Genomic DNA, 16,382 nt, shown 5'->3' with positions numbered 1-16,382 from the left:
TGGAAGCGGGAGACAGTGTTTCTTCGTAACTCATAAATACTGCTCCCTGCCCGCAGGGTAAGACCGCGCGTAGAGCGCCCTGTGTGCCTGGGTCGACATGGGAGGCCGTCCGACACGTTGGCACCCTGCACTCCATCACCATGTGGGAATACGCTCTTCACGCGACTGGACTGAATATAAATATGGAGGGAAACACCACACCGTCTACGATTCTCATCCCCCTGGACGACTCCATGCTGGCGTGCAAGAGCGCGGGTGAGGGGGTAGGGTTTTTGGTGTGGTACTCCTGCCCGCAGCTGCGTGAGCTACTCGATCGAAGAGATGAAAAGTACTGAGACGCAGCATTCGAATGGGGACTTCACGACGAGTGAAGTACAAGTTCTGGCCTTTCAATTCAGACGAATGTGGACAGGTAGATACATACTGGAGGGGGCAGCTGACGTCGGCCACCTACTTTGGTCTTCTCCTTCTGCACTGGACCGTCGGGGAGTTTGCACCCGACATGAACTCGACAACGTCCAATGGAGACACGCATGTGGCAAACACCTTGCTCGCGGCCGTGTTGGGGAACACCTCCGCTGATAACGGCTGGAAATTGGCGGCTCAGATCTCGAACAGCAGTGTGGTGAGCGAGGTTTCATGGTTTCGGGTGGGAGTCCGGTTCATGTTGGGCAAGTACTGCTACACGAGTCTCATGGACTCATGAAGGTGTGGCCTGGGTGAGTAAGGCATGGATACATTTGGGGCGCTCACCATGGGGCACCTTGATAGAATGCAGTGGCACAAGAGTAAAGTTACAACATGCAAGTTTCATCCATGTTGCCATCTCACAATGCCTGTGCAGGCATCAGTGTCGGTGATCGATGTCCAGGGTAACGCAGTCACCCTCCCATCAGGCGTGGTGGCCAGCTATGCCACCTGTGGAGGCACTACCATTCATGTTATAAGACAACCTATTGTACCCCCTGACTTCCCCAGTGTCAATGCCACCAGTGTCCCGGGGCTTCAGGTATCAAACATGGAACAATTTGATGCTGTGGAGTGCAACTCTGGCAACACTCTTGTCATGAGTCGGGCATCCAAGGAAATTGGGTCCTGGAGCACCTTGAAGCGTGTCTCTTCAGTCAGCAGCATTGCCTTGGGGTTGTTGACTGCTGCAATTCCTTTTACCCCCTTTGCAGGATTTCTGCTGGAGGAATATTTGGAGCGCTGGGTTTCAGCTGCCCGGCCAAGTCTCTGTTAACAACCCCAATGGTCTATACTTCAAGTACTTTTCCTTCATGTCTTTCTTCACTGGCAAATATCCAGGGCTGTACGTCAACCTAGACCTGGCACAGCCCTCAACAAACGTCACCTTCTTTATCCCAGATGCACACGTCCTCGCCCAGCTCCAAGGCGCCTTTGGTGAGTCGAAGGGGTGGGGAGATACAAGGGGGGGTTCCCTTGGGCCACCTTGCCTGGGAGAACATGCACTGATTGAAAGGGCAAGTTTACGGGACCCCCCTCCCCCCCTCTGGTATATGCAGAGGAGATACCGTCTGGAGATTATGGGAGGGCCCATACCTTCCTAGCACACTACATCATCCCAGGTGGATCCCCGGACTCGCCCTCAGGATATTGTGTGGATCAGATGGGTTGTGTGCTGATGTCTGACGGAACCCTTCCCTCTCTGTAGGAGGATACTGTATAGAGAGCTTGAAAGAGCCGCGCTGGATACCGACCCTGGCTGCGTCATACCTGGGTCAAAACCTTTCGTTGCTCATACAACCTGGGAAAGGGCCGAATGAGGTACGCTGCGAGGGCACCAGGAGGGGGAGCTGGCATGCCCATGAACATGCATGGTGGAATGGTGTTACACTGTGTGTATTTGCAATGGCTTTACTTATCCCTCAGGCCGTGGAGGGCTGCGCTTGAACGTCGAATGAGCACTCTCATTGCCAGTGCAGCTGCTTGCTGTCAGAGTCTGTGGTGATGAAGTTCTTTACGAAGCTTCCATGTCCTCACCATGTCCAATTTGCAGGTGGAGATCCGCACATCGATGCATCCAGACAGAGTGGTCCCTGCCAAGTTCCTCACGACCTCCTGCTACAGCACCATATATGCGCTGGGGGGCCTGCTCCCCCTGTGGGACAGGTGGCAAGACATTCCACCGTCGGAGCCCGCCCATTTCCCACGTGTAAATGAGGACCTCCTCTTCAGCGTCGATCCGACTTGCGGGGCCAGCGATGCCATCGTGGGGGTGAGTGGCTTGGGGTTGGGATGGGTGGTGCTGTGCATGCCAGTACCTGATCTGATGTGCCGCGTAAGGCTGCCTTGCAACCTCTGCGTGAGTTCTTCCTTGGCACCTCGCACTAACCTGTTTGATGCCTCGTGTATAGAGGTACAGTGGCCTGGAGGAGCTTGCTGGGGACAGCGCCTTGACGGGGAGCGGCGGCCTGAGTGCCGGAGCCATTGTGGGCATTGTCCTCGCCAGCGTTGCCCTGTCGCTTGCCCTGGCTGCGGGGCTGGTCTTGGCTGGGAGGAGTGAGAAGGCTCGACGGGTGAGCATTTGACATTCCTGGACAGTCCTCCAGGGCTACCTGCTACTTTACTCCCCTGGCCGTGCCTCAACAGGTCCATGCCATCCCGCGCCTCCCCTGCAGTGGGTCCCCGTGGGGTGGTGGGCATCACTGACATCCAGGGGTCGGCAAGGAGACCACACTGCAGATTCTGGCAGTAAAGGTGGGGGCTGTGTGGCTTTGAGCCCTCAGTGCTTACTGTCGGTGTGCACATGAGGATATGGGCGCTCATTTGGAAAGGGGTTGCTGCTGACACACCTGCTCATCTAGGCCCTCCCGGTACACTCTTTTACAGGCGACACCAGCCAGCAGGTTTGCATCAGCCCGCCAGACTCCCAGAGGCGTGTCTTCAGCTGCACCGACTTTGAGAATGGGATCATGCAGCCCAGCGACTTTACATTTGACCTCGACAACGTTACCAACGAAAGGCTGATGCTTGGTGCTGGCCGATTCGGAGAGGTGATTGTGAATATAAGTTCAGTGTGCATTCAAGGCTTGATGCAGCCTGTCCCCCTTTTGCAAGTGGGAGCACACGGTTTTACTGCTCCAAATCATCTCACTCAGCTGCGGTGCAGTATACAATGGATGAAATGTCAGGAAGATAGCCATGGCCGTCGGTAAATTGGTCACGATGCACACCCGACGCCCTCACCACCCAAAATTCTCATCGTTCTCCAGGTGTTTGCTGGCCACCTCATGAACGGCGAGCCTGTGGCCATCAAGTGTGTGCAAGTTCCCTTTGCAGGCGCCCCGCTGCAGCTGGCATCCGAGGAGAGTCTGGCAGAGGAGGCACGCATCCTCAAGCACTGCCGGTCGGCGTATGTGGTGTCCTTTGTGGGCATGGCTGTCGACTCCGGTGCTGGGGAGCTGTACCTCCTCACACAACGCATGGCTGGCGGCAACCTCTTTAGCATCATCCGAAGGCAACGCATCACCTGGAACGACGGTGGCTGGGAGATTGCACTCAACATCGCGCAAGGCCTCGTATACCTGGCATCCAAACGGTATGTTGCTGACCAGGGTACAGGCCTTCTCTTTGTGGATGTGGAGCGTGAATCTGGTATGTTCTTCCTGCTTGTTGGTTGTGTAGGATGTGAGCGTGGCATTAGCCAGGCGGTGAAGTTCCCTGTACTGCGCTTTTGCGATGTCAAGCACTACTCCAGAATCACAGCATCCCCACACCCTCGACATAACATTCCCGCAGCATCGTGCACAATGACCTGAAGAGCTCCAACGTGCTGCTGGACGGCGAGGGGCGGGCCAAGATCAGTGACGTGGGCCTGGCCAAAATGTTGTACGGATCGAAATCATATCAAGGTGTTATGATAGGTGAGTGGCGTGACAGACCTTGAGATTTCTGCGGGAAGGAGGGTTGAGCAGTTGTTCGCCCAGTGTGTGAGCCGAAGGTATTGTTGTGGGTTGCTTCACCGTGTCGGAATGGCCTGCACCCGGTTGCAATGCCAGTCCTTGCCTGTGGTGTGACTGGGTAGAGGGGCCCTGATCTGGAGTTGGGATTGTCGGAAAGATGATGAGCTGCTCTCCGCCATCCATCTCACTTTGTATCAACCAATCTCCTACCTACGAACAGCGGGCGGAGGTTCGTTCCACTGGTGTGCTCCTGAAACGATTCTGGGACTGCCGTGCACGCCACAAGCCGACATATTCAGCTTGGGTGAGGGAGGCGATGAGGGGCGTTCGGGCCGCAGCTCTACTCTAATCTCCCAGAAAGATGAGACTTTTGGTAGCTTGATCCTGATTCTATGCTTGCAACACAGGAGTGGTGATGTGGGAGCTCATCACTGGGGCCACACCTATCCGGGGAGCCATGAGAGCCGTGAGGTAAAACCCTAGGAGTGAGGGTCGGTACGGATTGGTCTCGCACTGGGCATCCAGACATCCTCAGTTACAATTTGATCAGCTCCATCCTCCTATAGAACCCCCGAGGAGTGCCCCGAGGAGATTGCTGACCTGCTGGACCACTGCTGGGAGCGCCACCCGGAGGAAAGACCCACTGCGGCGCAGGTGGTCTCCATTATATCCTCCATCCATGGTGGGCACTGACGTCGGGGCGACCAACTGGAGAAATTCAAGGATGTGAGCCAATTGAATCTCAAGGTATTTTTCACTGGAAACATACTGTTTCTGTAAGCATGGAGTTCGGGATCCTTTCCCCCGATCTCGACGTGTCGTACATGCGCGCACGGGCGTTCTCCAGAGGGGATCTTGAGCGCTAGTGCAATTGGCCGCCAGGTGAGAGACGCGAGGGCCTATCAGGGTCCAATGCTCGCATGGGTCGTCCATTCAGGGCTCGCGCATGCAGTGGTACGGAGGTGCGTGATCGGGTCCATGGGTCTTGGGAAACGGCCCCTAGCATGGTGATTTCTTCCCGTAACAGATTCGCCCCATAAGCCGCAGTATGAAGCTCGTCCTTCCGTACCATCTTTCGCAGACCCGGGTCCCAGTGGAGTTGTAATTGCTGAGGAGTGCACACGGAAGGTCGTACATGCCCCCCTGAATCGGCGTGGAGAGATCATGGGCGTCCCGCAGGGCCGACAGGGACTCACCGCGCTGCTGGTGACCCTCCACCTGTTTCACCACCTCCCGGTCTGCGCCGTGGTAGGTCCTGATTCTGTTTGGCGGATATAGGTGATAAACGCATAATTCCCTGATTGTACTGCGTCCACCCCCCCCCTTATCCGGACGCACCCCTGTGCAGGCCCAGGAGAGCCCCAACGGGGCCCAGCCCGAGGATGGCCCGGCGTGCACTCCGGGCTCCCCCTGGGCCACGCTGCTCGCTGCTGCGGAGGTTCACAACATCACGGTGTGGAGAATGGCGCTGCAGGGCGTGGGCCTGAACACGCTGCTGGAGCGCGAGGATCTGGCGGTCACCCTCTACGTCCCCCTGGACGAGTCGCTCCTCAGCTGCAGCAGTGAGTCGGGGGGGCAAGCAGCCCCGGAAATCACCGATTTCCACTCCATTAGGTTCATTTTGACCAAAATATCGCATATAAACAGGGAAACGTGCCCCTCCCGGACCCCACCTATCCGCGGGCTACGGGCTGGTGGTCTCGCAGCCCCTGCAGGGCGCACTCACCCCACACGCCCCCCCCCATTCCTTCTCCTCCTCTGCTTCGGTGCAGATGCGATCGAGTGTGGGCAGGAGGACACATACTGGCGCGGCAGCCTGACCTCCCCCGAGTACGTCGGCCTGCTGCTGCTGCACTGGACGCTGCGGGCGCAGCCCAACGCGACGGAGGACGGGCGGGAGGTGTGGGACACGGCCCTCGGCCTCGCCCAGGCCGAGCGCGGGGAGTGGGTGCTGGAGACCGCGCTGAACGGCAGCGAGCCCACCGTCACGCTCCCGGCCTCGGTGGACGTGGGCGGGGAGCAGGCGATGCCGGTGCTGGAAACCTTTGAGAGCTGCTCCGGCGCGCGCATCCGCATTATCCCGGGCCCCATGGTGCCGGACAAGACCCCCATCACCAACCTGAACGACCTGCTGCCCCTCAAGGTTGGGGAAGGTGGATCGGGGTTAGGGTGGGAGAGGGGGGACGTCTCCCGCGCTGCCCTGAGGCGATGGACTCCGGAGCGCACCTGGATGTCCACGTGGCGTGTCCGGGGGTAGTATGGTTGGTTTGAAACGGACAGTGCTTACTGCTGAGGCTCTGCACAGCCAGCACCCTGCAAAGCTGGGCAATCGCCTCAATTCCAGTGTAGCCTGCCCTCACATCCCCCTCTGTCGTACCCTCTCCTCAGAACCTGTGCTGGTCCAACATCTGGTCGGCGATGTACCACACCCCGGGGGAGCTGTCGCTGACCGATCCGGGGGGCGCCTACCTGCTATACTTCCTCTTCCAGGCCTTCTACTCCGGCACCTGGCCCAGCCTGCCCAGCAAGTTCTTCTACTCCAGTGCCATGTCCAACATCACCTTCCTCATCCCGGGGCCGGACGGCATGGGCAAGCTGACCTCCCAGTTCGGGGAGATTGCGGCAGACGAGCCCCGCAAGGTGTACACCCTTGCCGGCTCCTACACGCTGCCAGGTGGGGCCTGGGGTGGGGTGCATTGGGGGTGTTGGACAGGCGCTGCGTCACCATCAGTTGCAGCTTGGGGCAGGAAGTGGGCTCAGTGGAGCGCTGATGAGAACTAAATCGAGGATGACAGTGGGCGGCCTTGGACCGGAGTAAAGAGGGACTGCCCCCAGGATTCAGTCAGCCACACACATATTCCTCACACCATCGCAGGCGGTTACTGCCCGGAGGGTTTGGTGGAGGCCGGCCGTGTGAACACCCAGGCGGGCATGCTGCTGGGCGAGGACCTCTCCCTAGACTTTGAGCCGGGCCCCGGCGGCGACCAGGTGGGTGTCTGAATTCTTCATCAGCAGTGGATGGATGGCACGAGGGGGGAGCAAATAGCCAGAGTGTGTGGCACTGGCGCCAGCTTCCTTCTAGATTCCTGTGTAATCCCCCCTCGGAATATCAAGTGTTGTGCAGGTCAATGCTGTCGCCCTCCCCGAACCATTACCATTCCACCACAAAACAACCCCTCCAGGTGCTGATCAGCATCCCGGCCAGGCCAGACCTGCCCCCCGTCGCCGGCACCTTCCTCACCACCGCCTGCTTCAGCACCGTCATCCTGCTGAACGACACGCTGCGCATGTGGGAAAGCGCGGCAGACATCCCCCCCAGCCCCACCCTGGACCCTGTGCCGGCGGTGGACCAGGCCGCCCTGTTCAACGTCGGGCCCGGCTGCGGCGGCGGGGCCCCCACGGTCGCCGTCCTGAGCTCCCACCGAGGCGAGCCGGAGGGGACGCTGGTGGAGCAGAGCGTGCAAATGCCGGCGGACGACTCTTCCTCCGGCGGCTCCTCGCTCAGCGCGGGCGCCATCGCCGGCATCGTGATCGGCAGCGTGGCGGGCGCGGCCGCCCTCGCGCTCCTTGCTGTCTTCCTGATCCGACGCCGCGGACGGGGGAGGGCGCCCGCCGCGCGTGATGAGGCATGGGGCGATGCCGCTTCTGCAAAGGGCGGCCTGACCGACCACAGCGATGCCTTGAGTGAGCAGTGGGCTTGGGGGAGGTGGAAAGGGCGGACTGGGGGCTTTTGTGGGCCGCTTTGGGATCAGGTCCACGCTCACTTGAGCGCAGGCAGTGCCTCGCGCCTCTCGTTGTGCGCGAGCGGGGCCATGGTACGCGGAGGGGCTCTGCCGCCTGTGTGCGCCGCAGACCGTTGCGACCTCCGCTCCCCACCCAGGAGGCCCTTGCCTCTCACACCAGTTCTACCCTCCGTTGTCCCCACTCGCAGCCTCCTGCGACAAGCAGTCGCTGTCCAGCTCGGGGACGCTGCTGAGCACCCCCTCTGGGGCCTCCGCCTTCAGCCTGGGTTTGCTGCCGGCGTCCAGCCTAACGTTCGACCGCGCCTCCGGGGAGCTGGTGACCCTGGGGGAGGGACGATTTGGCAAGGTGTATGCTGGGCGGACCGCGCAACACGAGCAGGTGGCCATCAAGTGCGTTGAGGCTCTGAAGGGCGGCTCAGACCTCCAGATGAGCCTGGTAGGTTTTGTGAGAGAGGGTGCTGAGTGCGCGAGGCTCAGCAGACTGGAGGCAGTTTGAACACTGTGGTGTTGTGAAGGGAGCGCAGGCAGGGCCGAGGGTGCACAGGATCCCTGGGCTGCAGACCAGGCAGCGAATACACTCACTGTACTGTTGCCAAGGGTGGCATTCGAATGCCTGCCCCGCCGATCGTGGGCCGAACCCCGATCCAATCCAGCGGCGACCTTCTTTGCTCCAACCATGCCCTCCTCCCCCACCCCATCTGCCAAGAAGCACCTCGATGACCCCCGCTTCCACCCACCCCTTCGCGTGCAGACCCGGCTGGAGGAGGAGGTGGCGGTGCTGCGGCGCTGCCGCTCGCGCTTCATCGTCAACTTCATCGGCGTGGTCAGCGACCCACCCCGGGGTCAGATCATGGTCGTCACTGAGCGCATGATGGGTGGGGACCTCTGGCACGCTCTGCGTCGCGGCGAGGTGGCCTGGGCGGAGCGCGGCTGGCGCCTGGCCATGGACATCGCCTCGGGCCTGGCATACCTCTCCACCCGCCGCATCGTGCACAACGACCTGAAGAGCTCCAACATCCTGCTGGACTGGGAGGGGCGGGCCAAGATCAGCGATGTCGGCCTGGCCCGCATCATCCCCGACTCCCGGTCCTACCTGCCCTCTAGATCTGGTGAGTCCGGGATGTGAGGGGGGGGTTGGGAGGAGTGGACGCATTCCGTAATGATCATGATACAGAGACGTGTTGGAGAGGGTGGCAGCGCATGCTCATGGCTTACCTCGGAATGGAATGCAGGGGCCGGGGAGTGTGTTTACCCTGCAGCAAGTCTGGGTCATGGGTCAGCGCTTGAGCTGGTTTCCACCAGGCCGCCCCCATCGCCACCTCTCCATTCACCTTCAACCCCTGCACACCATACTGCAGCGGAGGGAGGCTCCTTCCAGTGGTGTGCGCCGGAGGCCATCCTGGGCGAGCCCAGCACGGTCCAGTCAGACATGTACAGCTACGGTGAGCAGCGATGGTCTGCGTGGATAACCAGGGTAGTGTGCAAGCAAGGTGGCCGCACTCCTGGACTTTGAACAAGGGGCGCAGCATCTTGTATCAAACGTCAACCACCCTCCACATGCCAGGCGTCGTGCTGTGGGAGCTGATCACGGGGGAGGTGCCTGTCAGGGGACACACCCGCGAAGTCAGGTAAGGCACGGGCATCTGATACCCCGCTGCTGCCGCGCTGTCAAGTGTGCCGGCTGTGTGCACCCTTCTTGTGCGAGCCTTTACACCCGACTCGAGCAGACGCGGCTGTTTAGCATGTCCTTCAAATCTAGCGACGCCTATTCTTGCCGTATGCTTTAACGGGCGCCCGCATGATCACTGCACTAAAACCAAGTTTGCAACTGGCGCTCCCCTGCAGGACCCCAGAGGAGTGCCCTGCTGAGGTTGCAGCATTCATGGAGCAGTGCCGGGAGAGGAAGCCATCGGATCGGCCTCTCGCCCAGGAAGCAGTGGCCCTCCTCCGCCGCCTCTACTGCCCGGATCAGGAGTGATCCGATCACAGGACCTTGGATTGGAGAGTGAAGCACCTTTGCCACTGTACACCTCTTTGTAGCCGGATTTCTATCATCATCTGACGGGTCGCGCCGCACCATGGACCTCCCTTGTCGAGGATGCCACACTGATTGACCTCCTTGCTCTAACCACCATTTTTCAAGCTTTTCGTATCCCCAGGGCCCCCCCAAACCCAAGGCCAATTTCGCAACCCCCCTCACCGGACTCTGATGTCGTTACAGTACTTCATTTTTGCTCTCCGCAGGTATACCCTTGCACATTCCTCTTGATCAAGGTCCCTGGATCGTTACTTTTCCTCCTTGTGGAGCTGGCCTGTGCCATGCCATGCAAGATCATGGACAAAACCCTATAGTTGCAAAAAGGCAAGGGTTGAAGGGAAATGATGCTATCGAGTGTAATTGATGCATTCATGTTTCGCATGCCACACATTAAGTCATCGCTTTGTGTGGGTGGTGTGTGGGCTGCTGAGCAGCCATCGATGTATGACGCCCTGCACCCCCGCAGGTGGGTGATCAGTTCTGAATCTTGGATATCCACTCGAAAAAAGTAGGATCTCTCCCGCCCCTGCTGTTTCCGCCATGTCAGGGGTGTTGATCGTCGGGGCCGGCTTCGCGGGGCTCGCGGCGGCCCAGACGCTGAGGCGGGCAGGGATGTCCCCCGTCATCCTGCTCGAGGCCGGGTCGCACGTCGGGGGCAGGGCGCGCACCCTCCGCCTGGATCGGGGCCTGGCGCTGGAGATGGGGGCCACCTGGATCCACGGGCTGGAGCTGGGCGGCGGCGAGGGCCCCAACCCAGTGCTGCGCGCCGCGCAGCGTGCTCAGCTGCTGGGGGCCCGGCCCCGGTTGTCGGTGTGGGAGGACTCCCACTTCCTCGTGCAGGGGGCCAGCGGGCTGCTGACCCAGGAGCAGGCGGCCTGTATCATGCACAGCATCGCCGCCTTTGAAGAGGGCTTAGATGCGGCTGGTGGAGCCGAGGAGGGTGCGACCCTGGGTGATGTCCTGCAGGCTGCCTGGGATAAGGTGACCCTTTAGGTTGGGATCAACAGATCGGGGATTGGAGGGATACGGAGTCTGCACATCTGTGCTTTGTGAGTGTCTGGACCCCTTGATTGCCGATGCCTGGAGACATGGTCAGGCCTGGCGTCCATAAGCCAGGGAGCAGCCTAGCATCGCAGCTGTAATGGACGTCCCCCGTCTCCCAGGTATAGCTGCCCCGTGTCCATCCACCCCCACCGCTGCACCTCCGCGCCCTCTCCTGCAGCTGTCATCAGGACAGAAGGTGGCCCAGCACGCTGACCTGGCGCGCAGGGTCTGGGCGTGGCGCGAGTCCCTGCAGCGCGCCATCGACGGCACAGACTGCAGCGGGGATCTCTCGGCGACGGCCGCCGCCAGGTACGCCGCTGCGGTTCAGAACACCAACGCCCCCATCCCCGGCGGCTTCCAGGCGGTGGCCGAGGCGATGGCGGAGGGCCTCGACGTGCGCCTGCACCGGCGGGTGACTGGCCTGGACTGGGGCGCGGAGGGTGGGGCCTGTGCCACCTGCGAGGACGGATCGCGCCACGCTGCCGCCGCCGCCATCGTCACCGTCTCCCTGGGCGTACTCAAGGTGCTCGAGGGGGAGGGGGGGGTATGAAGGCAACTGGAAAGTGGTGGCTGCAGCGTGGCCGAGCGGATCCACGCTGCACCCGACCGTGCTGTACATCAATGGCCCTGGGTCAGACCCGGCCTGCACAGCCTGAATCACCACCACAGGTGTCTTGGGAAGGCATGTTCAGCCTGAGTGACCGTGTGTCAGCACACCCTGCAGTACTCATCAATGCCCCACTCCTGCTCAGGCACAGCATGAGACCCTGTTCCAGCCGGGGCTGCCGGCCAGAACCCGCAAAGCCATGGCCCAGCTCAGGATGGGGACTGTGGACAAGCTGTTCCTGGAGTTCTATGATGCAGAGGACAGCGCTCTTGACCGGGAAGATGGCGCCGCACCCGCAGCAGCCCCCGACTTGGGCAACGGCGCAGACGTGGTCACCTACGCCCTGCTCTGGGACCCGGCCTCGACGGCTTCAGCCGACTCCGCCCTCCCGGACTGGGCGCGGGGGGTCTTCTCCATCGGTTTCGGAGGCGCGGAGGTCAAGCAGGGGGCCCAGGAGCCTGGCGCGTCGCCCCGACCCGTGGGCGTGGTGTGGCTGGCGGGCGAGGCGGCCCGCGCCGTCGAGGCCGCCTCCGACGAGGAAGTGTTGGGCACGCTGCGTGCCGTCTTCCGCGCTTTCCCCGGCGCAGTGCTCCCTGCTGGCGCCAGCTGGCGGCGTGTGCGCCTGCACCGGTCCGCCTGGGGCTCTGACCCCCTCTTCCGCGGCAGCTACAGCTACCCGGGCCCCAGCGCGGCGGCCGATGCCGGGGCGGTGCTGGGCGAGGCGCTGACGCCGCCGGGCGTTGCCCGCCCCACCCTGGTTCTGGCGGGGGAGGCCTGCGCCGTGGAGTACTTTGGGACCACGCACGGCGCCATGCGGTCTGGGGAGGCAGCCGCCGCGAAGCTGCTGTCCAGCCTGTGACCCCAGGATGCGCTGGACGTTCGTGTTTTCCTGTTCAAGTCGCTTGCACACGTGACGGCCGGGGGCTCTACTTGCCTGCAGACCGCAACTCCATCCTGCCCCTCCACGGGCCCCATGCAGCACCCAATGCTATATTACGTACAGACAAGTCGGGCCGACTCGAGGCAGCGCGGTCACATGTGAGATGGGGGTGCTGAGAGGGGAGGAACAAAGAATTGGGCATTGCCCTCAGGGCGCGCTGAGACTCAGCCGGTCCATGGCGCCGGCCAGCCCCTCGCCCGGTCGCTCCAGCTTGTCATCCAGCCGCAGCAGGGGCGGCAGTGGCGGCGGCTGCGTCCTGCCCTGCAGCATGTCCATCCACTTGGACCTGTGCATTTGTGGTTGGAGTGGGAAGGCGGGCGGGTGAGTGTCGGTGTGCGTATGTTTACTTGCTCAAGGTACTCCCGGCCTCGGTGCCGCTGCCTGTCGATCAGCGCAGATCCACCGTCGCTGTGCCCCGTGCCGGCAGGCGTCAGACCCCTCCAGGCAACAACTCTCCACGGCGAACAACAGTGGCCCCTTCCACACTGCGAGGCGACAGCAGCCATGGGTCACCTCAGCAGCCTTGTTGCAAGACCCCCCCTTCCGCCCCCCCCCCTCCCCTCACACATCACCTCCCTCACCCCTCCGGCGACAGGGCCCAGCCCTCCACGGCCGCGTCCAGCTGCGCTTGGCTGATGCCCAGCTTCTTGCAGAAGACGGCGTCGGCGGGCCCCAGCTCCGACAGCGTGATGGCGCGGCCCTTGACGCTGCGCATGACGGCGGCGCGGGGGCCGATGCGCCGCTCCAGGCTGTAGGACAGGTACTGCGGGTAGTGCACCAGCGCGGCGCGGCTGCGCCCCAGCCCCTCCGCCGACTCCAGGAAGGCCAGCTTGGTGCGGGTGTGGGGTCCGCGTGGGGAGAGCCTCAGGAAGTTGGTGTAGCGCGTGAGGATGAGGCAGAGCTCGGGGCGGGTGTAGCCCAGCTCCTCCCACCCCCGCACGCACGCGTCCAGGTGCGAGACGGAGAAGTGCGCCAGCCGGCCGCGCGCCAGCACCGTCAGCATCACCTCAGGGGTGCACCCCAGGTCCTCCTGCAGAAACTTGGCCAGGGGGGCCAGCTTGGATTCTACCCCGGCCAGCAGGGTCATGGGGGCCAGGGACACCAGGTGCCCGATCTCCACCGAGGTCAGGCCCAACCTAGAAGGGGTTGGGGGAGGGTTGGGCATGGGGCCAATAGGAAGGCAAGGTGAAGCCATGAGAGGGTAGTGGTGGCGGCGGCGGTGGTGGACTCCGGATGTCGACGGCCAAGCCCGGCATCCTATCAGTCAGCCGCCACCTCCACCCGTGTCCCCCCTCATCAGCCTCACCATCTCCCTCCATACAACCCCACCCCCCACCAACACACACACACACACCCCTCGCTCACCCGCGTAGGTACTCGATCCGGCCCTGCATGTACTCCGGCTCCACGCCCAGGATGGTGGGCGCGCGCACGATGCCCTGCACCGCGCGGTCGTGCGACACTTCCAAGGAAAGCAGGGCGGCGAAGCGTGGCTTCAGCACCTCCTCCACGTCCAGCTTGAGCACGTTGGGGAAGCGCATGACGATCTTCACGATGCTGGGCGCGTCGCAGCCCAGCGAGCGCAGCCACCGGAACAGGCAGCGTGCGGCGTCGGGGTTGCGCACCGTGTGCGCCAGCAGCTTGGGCTTGCCGTGCACCAACTTCTCAATCTGTGGGGTGGGGTAGGGTTGGGTGTGGTGGGGTGTGGTTGGGCATGGTTGGGAGTGGTCGGAGGTTTGGGGATCGCGCGCAGGGGGCCTGTGGTGGCATGGTCCGACGCCTCCAGACAGACTTCCTGACTTGCATGCCAGCGGCCCTGATCAATCGACTCCGGAGTTGGTGGGAGGCAGGGCAGGCCATGGCAGGCACAGGGCGGAGGGAGGGCCCACAAGTCGGCCAAAACAGAGGCAGAGAGGGATGCATGGCGACTGCAGGCCCTGCTCACCATGGCGGGCGAGAAGTTGAGGGAGTGTAGAAAGGCGAGGAAGACGTGCCAGGTGTCCATTGCGTCGGGGTGGAAGAACTCGCGAGGGTAGCGAGACAGCACGGCCACCGCCAGCCCGTCGTGAATCGAGTCCAGGAGCTGCGAAATTTGGAGAGGGCGGGGCCATGGAGGACATGCACCAGGAAGGGGGGCACAGGAGGGACAACTGTCCAGCGGACAACAAACGACCCTCCCCACCCACCGGCAGCCAACGCACCTCCTTCTGGGGGTAGATGTGCTGCTCCATTGTAAAGGGCTCCGATAGCCCCATCTCCTTCATGAGGGCCACTATCGCCCTGGCCTTGGTCCGCACGTTGTGGATGGAGGCCAGGCTGTACTTGGTGCCCAGGTACTTGACGAGCTGCACGGTGAAGGTCGGGGCCGCAGGCGCCCCCACATCCGACTGCCCGTGGGAAATGCTTTCTGCGACTTGAGCTCGTACAGAGCTCACGCGTCGGAATGGCAGCCTGGAGGCGGCATGCGGGACGAAGGGAGCCCGTGGTCGCGGTGCTCGAAACCACAGCGACTGTGTGGGGGCCCAACCTGGGCTCGCAGACACGGCGATCGAAGCCATCTCAGGTCACTGTAGCAGTGGCTCAACTCATTATTTTGGAATCAACCTCCTCAATGATGTCGCAAGCAGCCCCCGCCGGGGCTCAAAAGGCAGATGTTATCGGAGACATGTGGTGTGGGTACCGTGGCGAAGACTGGTACTACCCTCGTCAAGCAATTTGGCATAGCACAGGGACCCTCCAACCCCTGCTAAAAGGTACAGACACCCGCTCCACCTCTTTTGCATCAGTGGATTGGCTGATTCAGGGGCGATCGGCATTCGGTGCTCGATTCCAGCCGAGGGCCCAGTCTTGGCGTGAGCGCCGAAGGTCGCGTTCTGCAGGTCCCGGTTCCGATTCCCGCACAACCTGGCCATGCTGCGGCAGTTGGGAAGCCGATTGGTCCCAAGGGCCGCTCCTGCATGCGCATCAGGGTGCGGGGGCGCCTTCCATAGCGCCAGCGCTTCATGTGGTGTGGGGTTGCCTGCTACCCCCAACCCCGAGCGCTTGGACGAGAGCGGTGAGGCGCGATTGGTGGAGGGATTGATGATATATCTTCCGCATCCTGGCTCGGGGTCATGGACCCTGAGTATGGATCCAGGTGCCTGCGGTTCGACCCCATGCCCACACCTCTTCCAACTCTGGACAGGCATTGGAGGGACTGCCGGCCTGAGCTCCAAAGAGTTCGTGACCAGCCAGCGCGAGGCCCCCCGTGACCTGGCAGGCGTGCTGGACGAGAGCTCCCAGACCCTGTTCCTCACGGAGCTGTGGCGTGGGCTGGCCATGACCCTCAAGGTCTTCTTCGAGCCCAAGGTGACCATCAACTACCCCTTCGAGAAGACGACCATCAGCCCCCGCTTCCGCGGCGAGCACGCGCTGCGCCGCTACCCCACCGGCGAGGAGCGCTGCATCGCCTGCAAGCTGTGCGAGGCCATCTGCCCCGCCCAGGCCATCACCATCGAGACGGAGGAGCGGGAGGACGGCTCTCGCCGGACCACGCGCTACGACATCGACATGACCAAGTGTATCTACTGCGGCTTCTGCCAGGAGGCGTGCCCCGTGGACGCCATCGTGGAGGGGCCCAACTTTGAGTACACCACCGAGAGCCACGAGGTGGGCGGGGTTGGAAGTTGGGGGTTGTACAGGGGGTGGCGCAGGAGGAGGGTTGGACGGGAAAGGGAGCGAGGAGATGGAGCGCGGCGTCGCTGTCCATGGCCACAATCGAGCGTCGGCTGCAGGGCTGTGGTCTATCCTTGCGCGTCAGCATCACCGCTCCCCCGTCCCCTTGCCAATTCTGTACAGGAGTTGCTGTACGATAAGCAGAAGCTGCTGGCCAACGGCGACCGCTGGGAGGTGGAGATCGCCAACAACCTTCGCAGCGAGAGCCAGTATCGCTGAGCCGCGCCGGCTGCCCTCCTGAAGAAGAAGCAGACAAAGGAACCAGGAAGCATGTCCACGACTGTACGGCATTTCCTGGAGCTCAACCGCCCGTTGAATCTCGCATACACTGTCAAAGCTCTGTTTGCCCGGCCCTGGCTCACGCCGCTGT

General features: G+C 62.2%; 6 protein-coding genes across 6 annotated transcripts; 5 read left to right on the top strand and 1 right to left on the bottom strand.

The window, feature by feature from the left end:
• Positions 1 to 832: 832 nt before the first annotated feature.
• On the top strand, positions 833 to 1,243 carry F751_0497 (hypothetical protein; the record flags this gene model as incomplete). The annotated part of the gene is made up of 1 exon (XM_011400064.1): positions 833 to 1,243. The coding sequence occupies one exon, from the start codon at positions 833 to 835 to the stop codon at positions 1,241 to 1,243; it is 411 nt and encodes a 136-aa protein (XP_011398366.1).
• Positions 1,244 to 2,936: 1,693 nt separating this feature from the next.
• On the top strand, positions 2,937 to 4,619 carry F751_0496 (putative serine/threonine-protein kinase; the record flags this gene model as incomplete). The annotated part of the gene is made up of 4 exons (XM_011400063.1): positions 2,937 to 3,017; positions 3,237 to 3,562; positions 3,763 to 3,852; positions 4,493 to 4,619. The coding sequence occupies 4 exons, from the start codon at positions 2,937 to 2,939 to the stop codon at positions 4,617 to 4,619; spliced, it is 624 nt and encodes a 207-aa protein (XP_011398365.1).
• Positions 4,620 to 5,090: 471 nt separating this feature from the next.
• Positions 5,091 to 9,647, top strand: F751_0495 (putative serine/threonine-protein kinase; the record flags this gene model as incomplete). The annotated part of the gene is made up of 11 exons (XM_011400062.1): positions 5,091 to 5,174; positions 5,275 to 5,488; positions 5,699 to 6,069; positions 6,315 to 6,600; positions 6,802 to 6,914; positions 7,109 to 7,610; positions 7,858 to 8,114; positions 8,421 to 8,778; positions 9,028 to 9,111; positions 9,234 to 9,297; positions 9,515 to 9,647. The coding sequence occupies 11 exons, from the start codon at positions 5,091 to 5,093 to the stop codon at positions 9,645 to 9,647; spliced, it is 2,466 nt and encodes an 821-aa protein (XP_011398364.1).
• Positions 9,648 to 10,247: 600 nt separating this feature from the next.
• F751_0494 (Peroxisomal N(1)-acetyl-spermine/spermidine oxidase) lies at positions 10,248 to 12,217 on the top strand (the record flags this gene model as incomplete). The annotated part of the gene is made up of 3 exons (XM_011400061.1): positions 10,248 to 10,688; positions 10,930 to 11,274; positions 11,504 to 12,217. 3 exons carry the CDS (start codon positions 10,248 to 10,250, stop codon positions 12,215 to 12,217), a joined length of 1,500 nt encoding a protein of 499 aa, XP_011398363.1.
• A 228-nt stretch (positions 12,218 to 12,445) lies between these two features.
• Positions 12,446 to 14,856, bottom strand: F751_0493 (hypothetical protein; the record flags this gene model as incomplete). The annotated part of the gene is made up of 5 exons (XM_011400060.1): positions 12,446 to 12,584; positions 12,892 to 13,434; positions 13,664 to 13,959; positions 14,244 to 14,381; positions 14,500 to 14,856. The coding sequence occupies 5 exons, from the start codon at positions 14,854 to 14,856 to the stop codon at positions 12,446 to 12,448; spliced, it is 1,473 nt and encodes a 490-aa protein (XP_011398362.1).
• A 56-nt stretch (positions 14,857 to 14,912) lies between these two features.
• F751_0492 (NADH dehydrogenase [ubiquinone] iron-sulfur protein 8-A, mitochondrial) lies at positions 14,913 to 16,231 on the top strand (the record flags this gene model as incomplete). Its single annotated transcript, XM_011400059.1, has 3 exons — positions 14,913 to 15,003; positions 15,483 to 15,946; positions 16,136 to 16,231. The coding sequence occupies 3 exons, from the start codon at positions 14,913 to 14,915 to the stop codon at positions 16,229 to 16,231; spliced, it is 651 nt and encodes a 216-aa protein (XP_011398361.1).
• Between the last annotated feature and the right edge of the window lie 151 nt (positions 16,232 to 16,382).

The sequence above is a fragment of the Auxenochlorella protothecoides genome (genome assembly GCF_000733215.1).
Source record: "Auxenochlorella protothecoides strain 0710 unplaced genomic scaffold scaffold108, whole genome shotgun sequence".
Taxonomy (NCBI): Eukaryota; Viridiplantae; Chlorophyta; class Trebouxiophyceae; order Chlorellales; family Chlorellaceae; genus Auxenochlorella; species Auxenochlorella protothecoides.
This window is presented reverse-complemented; position numbering and strand designations above follow the sequence as displayed.